General features: G+C 32.4%; 1 protein-coding gene across 2 annotated transcripts in view; it reads left to right on the plus strand.

Moving 5' to 3' along the window:
- The window catches only part of LOC106064183 (dynein heavy chain domain-containing protein 1-like), a 70180-nt gene that overhangs the window by 43274 nt on the left and 14846 nt on the right, over positions 1 to 12060 (plus strand). For both annotated transcript variants that reach the window (XM_056018257.1, XM_056018256.1), the window contains exons 68-80: positions 360 to 627; positions 1175 to 1342; positions 1932 to 2089; positions 2423 to 2632; positions 2776 to 2946; positions 3651 to 3746; positions 4051 to 4196; positions 6201 to 6471; positions 7198 to 7320; positions 8341 to 8736; positions 9296 to 9538; positions 10467 to 10629; positions 11111 to 11246. In XM_056018257.1, coding sequence (XP_055874232.1) covers positions 360 to 627; positions 1175 to 1342; positions 1932 to 2089; positions 2423 to 2632; positions 2776 to 2946; positions 3651 to 3746; positions 4051 to 4196; positions 6201 to 6471; positions 7198 to 7320; positions 8341 to 8736; positions 9296 to 9538; positions 10467 to 10629; positions 11111 to 11246 — 2549 coding nt within the window. The remainder of the gene's footprint in view (positions 1 to 359; positions 628 to 1174; positions 1343 to 1931; positions 2090 to 2422; positions 2633 to 2775; positions 2947 to 3650; positions 3747 to 4050; positions 4197 to 6200; positions 6472 to 7197; positions 7321 to 8340; positions 8737 to 9295; positions 9539 to 10466; positions 10630 to 11110; positions 11247 to 12060) is intronic.

Raw genomic sequence — 12060 nt, forward strand, 5'->3', positions numbered from 1 at the left:
CACTCTGAGCATGCTATAAGCATGAAAGTAGCGCTATATAAAAAGCTATAATTAATTATCTTAAATAAATTTAGCAAAATTAAATTAAATATAGTATTTATTGAAAATATGTAAATAAACTATACATTAATTTTTCAAATCTTTCTCAAATCTAGTATATAGCAAAATTAGATGTATTATGTTATCAAAATTATCTCAAATCTAGGTCTAGTATTTAGTATATTATCTAAGCTCTTTTTCTTCCATCAGAACTGAAACATTGAAGGGGTTAAAGTAACTAGTACTATTATGTTATGAACTGCATTATGTATTGCAGCTCAGACAGCTCTTATTACTACTTAGCTTATTATTATTTGCAGGCTCAACCTAAAGGACATGCACTGCTTCTTGGAATGAGTTATTGCACTGGCAGAGCCACTCTGACCCGGTTAGCAGCCTACGTGGCCCACTGCAAACTGTTTGAAGCCAAAACCCAGTCCCATTCTGGCCACAATTTGCAAGTCCTCAGAAGATACATCAAGTTAAGCTGCTTCCATGCTGGTGTATCTGGCAAGCAAACTGTGCTACTGGTACATGAAGACTTGGGAGAGGAAGGACTCTATGACATTGCCTCTATTATGGCTGAAGGTAAAGCCAAAAGAAACTGTAACAATTTTGAATAGTTTTTATTAGCGATGAAGCTTTTTGTTATAAAAAATGGATAGTGATTTTTTATTTGTTTTTTTTTTTTCTTTGCTGGCCATATCAAATGTTATATTTTGACACCTCTTTTGTGTATTTTTTTTCTTTTAATTCACTCTCTGAAGCTGATTTTAGTTAAAGTTAAAGAGACTAAAAAAAGATTTATTAAATTTAAACTGTTTTACCCAAACTTAATATTGAATGGCTGCCTAGTCATGTGATATGTACTCTGGGCTGTTCTCTCGATGGTCCAAATTTTAGTCCAATGTTTGAATCCTGCCAGCTCCCATCCACTGTCCTGTGGAAGGTTTGGGCTAGAATTTAATAATCTTCAATTCTGAAGGAACATCTGAAATATGTAAAAATAAATTTTTTAAAATACATATGTGCAAATAAAAATGGAATCATAATCGGCTCTGCTTAAGTAGGATATATTTAATGTGGAGTTTAATATACATTACCAGAACTGCACTGTATGTGTTTATGTGTGCAGGTACTGCTCCAGGCTTATACAGCGAAACAGAAATACAAGACATAGTGGGTCAGCTGTTGCCTGGTGGAGTGCAAACCAAGAAAGTAGAGAAGATTGAACAAGTTTTTAATAAATACATCAAACGAATCAAGCAAAATTTGCATGTCATTGTCTGCCTCAACAATAAAGGTATTTTTGTTTTATATGATTATTGGTGTGCTGGTATCTCATTGAAATGTTGAAAGTCTTTATATTATGCCAAAGTCATAAGTCAGGATAACAAATGGTGCATATTGAAATTAGTTATTGTCTTTAATTTGTATTTTTCTGTAACTCCTCTTGTGAATATCTTTACAACAGTCTATACGTTATTTGCTGACGCTGTGTTTGAACTGATACTATTTGTTGTTTGGTACATAAAAGTCATTAGTAGAAAATTTTGTTTGTGGCTCTTTGATTGTTAATATAATAGGTCTTTATGTTTAAATTGTAGATTTAATGTAAGCTCTTGTTTTACATTAGATTTTAAAGTCACCTTGTTTTTGGTAGTTTATATGTGACCTCTACATATTATTGTAAAGTGTCATCCTCAATTCAGACTGAGTACTACTTTGCTATACATTTTTGGGGAATAGTCTGGATATAGTGAATAAGTCTTTATATTCAATAACAGTTTGTTTTACCTTTAGTTTAATTAATACAATTAATACTTTGGCATCTTTTAGATAAGTTGTTTTTAATGTACTATTGATCTTTAAGACTCTTGTTTTGGCCACAGGTAACAACTTCTCTACTCAGGTGAATGCACTTCACAACAAGCTTCAGAAACATCCTGGGCTGTTAAAACACTGTGTCTGCATAGACATCTTCCTGCCTTGGAGTTTCAAGTCTCTGGCACAAGTGGCTAAAACGTGGCTTCAGGACAACAAATCTGGGGTGAGTTGAGAAACACAGATTGGATTTCTAATTGCTTATTCTCAGTGCATCTCATAAAGATGATATTTGTCACTACATTTAACTTGTACTAAAGTGTTTATAAATAAGTTTTATCCTTTCCATTAAACATAGCTTCTACAAATAAATGAATTCTGCAATCACTTTTAATTATTTGATTAAAATGTCTTCTAGTTGAGTTTTTTTTTACTTCTTTTGAAAAAATAAATTTTCTTTATGAATCCAAACAACTTATAAGGTTATAGGATAATGTACAAGTTTGGTAAAAGTTTCATTACATAAATTGATCATTGCCATATTTTATCTGTAAAACAGGTAGCTGTTCCATGGAACCCACAGCACTCCAACGAACAGCTGGAGGCCACTGCCAATGCTATGGCCTTCATTCACTTGTCTTCGAAGACAGCCATCGAAAGACAATTTTGTCACCAGAGGGAGCCTCTCAGGATTTTTACTCCTCTGACATTCTTGGAGTTTGTCCACTTGTTTAAAACAATTGCAGCTTTTCTTGTCAAAACAGAAAGAGTAAATTCTTTTTTTGTTAAATCTCATTTAGTGTTTTATCCATTTTTTAAATGCTACTAAAAGATTTGATGTGGTATCAGATCTTTATATGAGACAAACAATTTAAAAAAACAACTCTTGTTCTATTTTCACATTTGTTTTAGGCAAAAGGAAAAAAATATGAACAAGCTTTAAATAAAATTAACGAGGCATTTGGGAGCATAGCAGATTATAGGAATGAAGTGTCTGATTTAGTGCCACAGCAGGTGTCAGCAGCAAGACAAGTGACAGATTTGGTGGCTCAGGTGGAAAGTTCAAAGCAAAACTACATCAAAGTTAGTATCACTGTGCACCTTTCTGGGGTTGCTTTTTTTTTTTTTTCTCTTATATATTTTATGTCACTGCATTTCATATGTTTCTTATGGATTTTAAAATTCACCATTCAGTATTTATGAAATTTCAACAAATGTTTCTTCTACACTGCTGTAACAGCCTGGATGCTTGGCTGCTACACTTCAAATTGAATCTATAATCAATCTTATATTCTAAATTCCACTTGCCTTCAGTTAACAAGTTTGAAATTCTAAACAGAAAGTGACTTGGTCCACAACAATGAAGAATAAATTTCATTTTAAATTATTTACTGAATAAAATACCTCTCCTTGACAAGAACATAATCCAGAAGTATGAACAGTTGTACATATATTTAGTAAAATAGCCTTAATCTACTTTTACACAATAAAATATCATTCTCAAGATCTTGTTAGATTTTGAAACTTTTTACTAACTACAAGATCAAAGATGACTATCTAATCACAGATATCCCCTTCACTAATTATACCACAATGCATCCAGTTGTCTTTTTGGGACTCCATGAAATATGCCCCATAAATTAAAAACGAATTAATCATGTCACTCATATTTTTGTTAAATTAATTTGATTTAAGTCCTTTAATACCATTCAGAAACTCATATTGTGTGCCAAACTATAATGGTCCACTATGGTATGTGGCAATGACTATATTTACAATTGTCTCAGGCATTGGAGCAGTGTAAGATACAGGAAGAAACCATCTACCAGCTTCAGAATCCATTGGAGTCTCTTCGTCAGACTGCACAAACAGAGTTTGATAAGGTAAGTGAAGTATTCAAGTGTGAACTTTAAATGTTGTGCACTTATACCAAAAGGTTATGAAGAGGTTAAACCCAAACTCAACCCTCTACTGTCTGTGTAAGACCAATGTCATAGCTATGTCCAGCTAACAAACTACCTCCCTTAAAGGATTTTTTAAAAATTTCATTAATGTTTATATTTTATGTACTTTTATGTTTACCTATTTAATTTAAATCACATAAGAGGTACAAGACACCGATAGCAAAGACAAACAGACACAGAAAGGGACTTATACAGTAAATGCTTTACAAATCATTTTCTTCAGGTCAACCCTATCTATCAAGCAGCAGTGAAAGTTCTAGACAACTTAGACTTAAATTCTGTGGAAGAATTACGAAGTTATCCCTCTCCACCAGATGGGGTTAAGTTTGTCATGAAAGCTGTTTGCCTTCTGTTCAACAAACCTCAAACGTAAGTTATATAGGTCACAGTTCTTTTTAGCTCTTAGTTCTTAACCTGACCTAAAACACTGATCAATAATAGTGAGAAAAGAAAAAATGGAATTGTTTAGAATAATTAGTTCGAACTATTTAATTAAAAGTAAAATAATTTATGTTATGAGTGGCAGCCACTCTGTTAATAGAAAATAATAATTCAAAATTATACCTGTGCATATAATTTTTTTTTATTTCTATGGAAATTCTTACTCTTTTTGCTGGTTGAAATGTAAATAAGATTATCTGATATCAAAGCTATTACAATCCTTCTTTTCTTTGCTTTAATGAGAATTAGCAGGAAAGATTACTTGTGTCTTAATTGTAAGAAGGTTGAAAAGAAATCTGTTTTTATAAGTGAATCTCATAGGTGTTGTTTTTTTTTCCTACAACTATTTAATATTTTTTTTATTGCGTTAAAAAAAGTCCCAAATTTTGTTATTAACATTGCTTTATATTCATGCCTTTAAAGAAATATAAATGTAGTAAGTATACAAAAAAAAATGTTTTTGCTTGAATATAATGTCTTCACTAAAAAAAGATTAAACTATCTCTCTGTTAATTTTGTTTCATTACAAACCTTATAAAATTGTAATGACTATATTTGGTATGTTTACATTCAATGTCTCACTTGGATTGGTTGCAATGCATCACACTGAAATACATTTTGTAGCCTTAAAAATGTGAAGCAAATTTTATGTTTCAACAGAAGCGTGTGTGTTTATTTTCTTTCTAAAGTGAAAAAAAAAAAGATAAAGTTGCTACAAGTCAATTCAACAAGCACAGGAGGTGTTGCCTTTAACAATGGAAGTTATCTACAGGCGGCATTGTTAGGAACTTACATGCTCTGGGAACTTATGTGCTGCTTCTAGAATAGCTAAAAATAGCTCAAGATTTTCCCAAGCATAAAATAAAGAGATTTGAGAAACAAGTTTTACTTTCCCATCTCTTTCATATGAGAAACTTATGCAAGATAAAAATAGTTCTAATTGTAAAATGGTAGAGAAGATTGAGGGACTTAGTTGATAAAGTAATTTTACCTAAAAGAATTACTTGTGGACATATCAAATATATTTTATAATATTCTGTTACTGTTTTTCCTGTTTAGTTAATGGAAGAATTCAAGTTAAAATTCGCTGATTGTTCCTGTGCTTAATTGGACATGTATCACATAAAAGTCACTATATAGATCTGCAATCGTTTATGCAAAAGCTTTTCATTCAGCATGACAATAGTCTTTAGTAATATAAACTGCATGCTGTTTTTCTTTACGGATTATAGTTTTAAAGTAATTAATGATTTATACAGAAACTTTTAAGCTCTAAAATTTAAGATGAGAAAATGAAAAGCCTAAATACTTGATTGAGGGGTGAGGGGAGAAGGAGGTGTTAGAGGCAGGTGTACATTACAAAAAAAAAAAGAAGGTAAAGGGCCATTGCCATAAAATATTCTGTTTCTGAAAATAAAAATCTCTTAAAGGGCCAATAAAGGACTCATATTTTCAATTCAGGATCTTAGAAAATCCTTTAACAGGCCTAGGTCTTAGAAAATCCTTGAATAGGCCTAGCTCTAATGGATACTTAATATGTGCTAGAAAATGTGCTGGCAATATAACACCTTTTATAAGTCAATAGCCTCAGAAAGAAGTTGATTGTTTTATCATCTTCTACATGGATTCTAGGTCTCAAAGGGAACCTTGTTAACATATTAGTTGTCAGAAAAAAACATTTTTAATGGAAGTCAGTAATGTAAATTATGCTGTTTAAGTTAATAAAAATCATGTATTTATAGATAAATTATTTTATAACTCATATTTTTTCTTTGTAAAAGGTATTTCTTGCAATATATTTTATAATTTCATATATTGCTATTGTACAAATGTTTTTTCTAATCATTTATTGTTTTTTTAGTGCACAATTGTAAAACAAATTTCCTCTTGGATAAAAAAGATTTTTATTATTATTATTATTTTCTGTTCAAGCTGGGAAGGTGCTAAGGCATTAATGGTGAATCCAGATTTCTTTCAAGAGCTTATTTTCTACAAGAAGGATGACATCCCTGAACCCATATTTCAAGAGATGAAAAAGTTTGTCAATGACCCATCTTTTGTGCCTGAGTCTATCGCTCAGGCCAGTTCTGCAGCCTCATCTATTTGTGCCTGGATACATGCTGTCTATGCTTACAGTACCATTCAGAGAAAGATGAAGCCTCGCATGAAGGATTTGATGGAAGCAGAAAATAAGTTCACGCAGGTAAATAAATAGTCTATAATTTTTAATATTTAGATATGGTGATTATGATGATAATTAAAATCTCTTGGTTTAAAGTTAGTGTTTTTTTAGTCTTTTCTTTTAAAGTTGTTTTCAGACAACAGATGTCAATTATTATAAAGATTAACTAGCGTGAAAAAAAAAGGTCAAATGGTTGTGTTTTCTAAGTAAAGAAAAGTTTCCCTTTCAGACCTTGCAATCTATAAGGCAGATGATTTTAAAGGTCATCTGTTTCTGTGGCCAACGGTTAATGAGCAGGGTGTAATGTGGCCAGCACAATGACCAACCGCCTTTACTTTTCCACAACTAATGTCAGGTACCCATTAGAGCTGGGTGGACTCCTAAAAATCTTGAAGCTCAAAAAATCCCTGTCTTCACCAAGTTTTGAACCAGGGGCCTGGTTCATAAGCCAAACACTTTACTGCTCAGCCACATGTCTCCTGTGTTTTCCAAGGGTTGATTTAAATTTCTTTATTGAGAAAATATTTATTCTTGCTGCTAATTTAGAATTCATAGTGTTCTAGTTGTGTTTCTATCCAGTATACAGTTCTTCTCTTACTTGGGATCATAGTGTTCCCAGCCACATTCTAGTTGTGTTTCTATCCAGTATACGGTGCTTCTTTTACTTGCGAGGCAAAAGTCTTTTGTAAATTCAGTAAAACTTAGTCTTCTACAAAAGACTTTTTAGTTTTTTGTATCATTATTCAGGCTCAAGCTCAGCTAGGACAGTTTCGAGTCGAGGCTCAGCAGATAAAGACCAACCTTGAGCAGTACATTGACCAGCACAAGGAAGCCATCAAAGTTGCCAAGGCTATTGAAAAACAAATACAGGTATTTACTCAAAAACTTGTATAATCTTTTTGTCTTTGAATACCATATAGTATGGAATGTAAGCCATTTCCTAATCTAAACTACAAACTATCATTTGAATGGTGAAACAATGGTCACATAACGCAACTTCAAGAAGAAAATAGAGTAGGAATAGGGCATAATAAAACAAGCCAATATGCCTACCTAACCAATAGCCACAAGAGAAACATGTTATCTTCTTAGATTAGGAATAATAATAATAATAATGCTTGTCTTCAAGTCCTTTAAGGTTTAAAGACAAATATGTGTAAGATTGAAGAGTCTAACACCCCAAATTTCTAAACAGCAAGAAGATATTGCTGTCCCAAATGAAAAATAACAAACAAGTGGTCGTGGAAACAAAAGAAAGTTATCTTAATCACTGTATTAAGCATTAATGAAGCAGTGTTAGATATGAACAGAAATATTTAATTTCAAAGTTATAAGCTTCAGGTTTCATGCTGCGATTGTGAAAGTAAGCTGTATCTGAATATTAGGCTCTTTTGAGAAAATATGTAAATAATCTATAGCTACACTTATCATACAATCTTAGAGAACCTGCAAAGCATTTTCTATTTTAGTTATTGTTATGACATGGGAGTGAACTAAAGAAAATAACTCATAGATTCTCACACAATCCAACTATAATCCCAGTAAAAAGAAATAATTCCACAGTACTCCAATTTAAATTTACTTTCCGATTCACTAACACAAATTAAAGAAAACAATCCTCAGTCAAGAAATACAAAATCAAAACTTAACACATTCGCATACTAGCTTAGGTCATTTAAACATGACAGCATAAAAAAAATCACGCTACTTCACATGTGGAAAAAATGGTTAGTCATGGGGAAACAGGTCTACAAAATATTGACTTTTATATTACAGAGATATGTCATACAAATCTTTTCTCATATGAGTCTGTTAACGTAAAGGATAAATATTTAAAACCTTTTAAAGCTAAATTAAAACATCATCTCAAAACTTACTTTGATATTGCAGGCTGTTGAAAAGAAAATTGCCCGTGCTAGCAACTTGATGGACAACATGTCCATGCAGCACTTTTTGTGGCGCTCAGAGCTCAAGAAGACACGAAAGCAGATTACTTGTGCCCCTGGAGATGCCCTCCTGACCGCTGCTTGTGTGGCCTACCATGGGCCACTAGATGATAAGTCTCGCCTGGATCTTATGCAGAACTGGCTGGAACTGATCAAACAGAACACACTGGATGCTCAAACGTACGAAGAATGTGAGCCTTACTCTATCACTGCTAAACTGGAGTTTTTGAAGGATTCAATCTCACAACATGAAGGCCATGTGGATAGTGATGATCAGAGTGAAGCAGGAGGTGATGCAAATGACAACAATTTCAGCTTGATCAAGCAAACATGCCCTCAGGTATACCATTTTTTTTACAAATGTCATTGAAAAATTATTTGATTCGAAATTTTAAAAATACATGTTAATACTAATAAATATGAAAATTTAAGAACACCTGACTTTTTGCTTTGAGGCAAGTCTTCACAAAATTCAGGACTTGTCTTTCAATCTAGATGTATTTAAAATATGCTGATCACAACTGGGTCTGTGTTGTCACATAAAATACTTCACTGATCCTTAATCTTTTAACTCAAAGACCATGCCACATTCCAATTCTAGCTTTCAAAATACATTCATTCTGTCAATTCAATGTTAGTTAGGTAATGCCCAGTATCATAATTAACTGTATTTGCCCCGTGGCGTAGCAGGGGAGGGGGGAGAATTTGAAAATCCCCCCTGGCCTCCACTTGAGGGGTGCTCCCAAATGAGTGTTCAAAATTGATGGCAAATTCCTAGCTACGCCACTGTATTTTGCCTTAATGTACCTATACAAACTATTGAAACATGTTGCCTTTATAGCTGCTCATTAAGTTCAGCTAATGTACTATTATTTATTCTCTTTTTTTTTCTTGTTAAGGTGAAGACATTTAAATATATATCAGCTGTGTATGACAGCAGTAAGTATTACAGATCTGAGCTGAAGAGACAAGGCACTATGGAAAGTGTGGGGCCAGAGCAAGAATTTATTGAGGATGATGATGACGATGATGAGAACGTTATCCTGCCCACCCGCCCGAATTTAACTCTACAAGACATTTTATCAGACTTTGATGAGCTCAGTGAATGGCGCATGTTAAACCTGCCGACAGATTTGCATTCTGTAAGTTGATGCTTATATTTGTATACTTAGTGAATAATATGGGTCACAGAAACAGGTGACCTTTACATCATCTGCCCCATAGATCACAAGGTCTGAAAGGGAAACTTCACTTTTTTCATAGTATTGCGTTGAACCCAAATGTTCTGACAATTGTTAAAGATAATTTTAGAATTTACACCATAGTAATTACAAGTCTGATAAATATTTGGGGGGAGGGTGGTCAAAAAAAAAAGAGTAACTTTCTTTTAAAGTCTAAGCTTTTATTTATTTTGTTTCTAGTGCAGTGACTTTGTAAAAGATTTAGTCAAAATAAAGCAAAGTCTAATCTTTTACATTACATTAAAAAAATAATATTTTACAAAGCCCTTGAAGTTTCTATGGTTTTTGAAGTATATATAATCATGTTTCTTTGTTGAATTATTATGTAAATTGAGCAGTGACTAGAACAACATCCTCAACCTTTTATCTTAAGACTCATCAGCGAAGCCCTTTACAACTTGGCCAGTCATATACTATTTCAATTGTGATACTGAGACATATTCTTGAAGAAAAAAATGTGGTACCGTTAGTTCAACGGCAGAATAAATATAAATAAAAACCTAAAGGAACCCTTTCAGACCTTGCAGTCTATAGATGAGATGCTGTAAATACTCATGCGGTTAGCAAGGGTGTTATGTGGTCAGCACAACAACCAACCGCCTTTACTTTTCACTACTATTGTCAGGTACTTATAAGACTTGGGTGGACTCTTAGGGCCAACCTGAAACCTCTTGGTTTGGAAGCCAAGCGCTTTATCATTTAGCCTCCAAGCCAGCAAATATATATATATATACATATATAGTAGCATAGCAAAGGTTCATGTTGTTAATTTAAGAATTTTTATAAGATTAAGACTATATTATAAGTTAGCATTCCTCAATGATAACAGGTCCAGAATGCTCTCATGATGCGCGTCTGCTGCCATAATCGCAAACATTGCTGGCCACTTCTCATTGATCCCGACAACCAGGCAGAAATGTGGGTGAAGGCTCTTCATAAAAGTCACAACATCTTCACTCAGAAAGATGTCACAGATTTTGTCGTAGATGATGGTAAGTAGAGAGATTTAGTGTAAATGAAATTATCATTACACTGTTAGCTATACAATATAATATAATAAAAAGACTAGAAGAAACAGTAAAAAAAATTTTTTTAAAAGCACTAAACTATATTTCTGGTGAATATTTGCAGATAACAAAAAAATTCTTATCATTACTTAAGCTTAGTCAGACTTTTGGAAAGATAATTAAAAAGTTAGATGCAATAAGAATGAAATCAAAACTTTCAAACTTGAAAACATAACTTTATAAAACTCTCAGACACAGGAAGAAATTAGATTTTCTATTTCATACACTTGGACAAACACATAAAAGTGCCTTAGTGCTGTTTGAGCATAGATTGAGATGTCTAGCTTAGATAAGAAAACAGTGAATAAGCATATATTATATAGTTATATTCATATTTTGTATAGAAAGTTTTTAAGATGTATTCAACAATTATAGTCTTTACATTAATATAGTTTATTCTCAACAGACATACCATATGATGAATCCTTTTTCAAAAGTGAGGAGGCAGAAGACACATCTCGACCTCCACCTAGCAGAGAAACAATGTTGACCTATAACCTCACGGAATCCTCACAATATTCTTACTCAAGACCTAATACAAGGTCTGTTACATTTTTTTTTGTGTAAATTTTCTTTGGCATAGCACATTTAGCCTGTTATAAGAATGGGTCCAATCTCTGGAAGGTATTCTGACATCATTTAGTCTCAGCTCAAGCCGTGATTCAAATAAATGTTAGCACTCTTGATAGGAAGCCCAACTGTTTATGGCACTTAGCCACTTAAGGTTGATTATGTTACTCTGTTTTTAAATCATTACAAAATATTAAAAGTGTGACTCAAAGGCATGTGTTAAATTATGATATAAATCATTTCAGGGACAGGTTTAAATAATGAGATTTTACTAATCAAAATACTGAAAAAAAAAAGAAAAAATTAATATAATCAGTAAAGAACAATGCTTTTAACACTTGCTCTAATGCTCTTTGTTCAAACCTCCCTCCTCATTAAACTTTAAACTATTTCATCTTTTTAAAGCTTTATGTTGTTGTATTGAATATAAAGTTGTACATGAACTACCTTCAAAGTATGGTTTTAATCTAATGAGAAAGTTACATTTTGAGCATTATATTAAAACTTGATCATAAAGTTAACTTTATATATTTAGATCCATTTAGATTTCAAATATTAAAGTGAGATGAATATAAGAAAATGAAATATATATATACATGAGTTTATATATAGTGTTCATTGATATTGATGTCTGACACATAATTTGTTAGGATTAGTCTTTTACTAACATTGAAGTGAAAAAATAATTGTGTAAATAGTAGTGGGTACAATAAGCCCTATAGTCTAAACACATTGGTGAAATTATAATTTTTGTCAAAACTAGTTCTGTGTTCATTTTATTTTAGT

This window comes from Biomphalaria glabrata, chromosome 1 (genome assembly GCF_947242115.1).
Source record: "Biomphalaria glabrata chromosome 1, xgBioGlab47.1, whole genome shotgun sequence".
NCBI lineage: Eukaryota > Metazoa > Mollusca > Gastropoda > Planorbidae > Biomphalaria > Biomphalaria glabrata.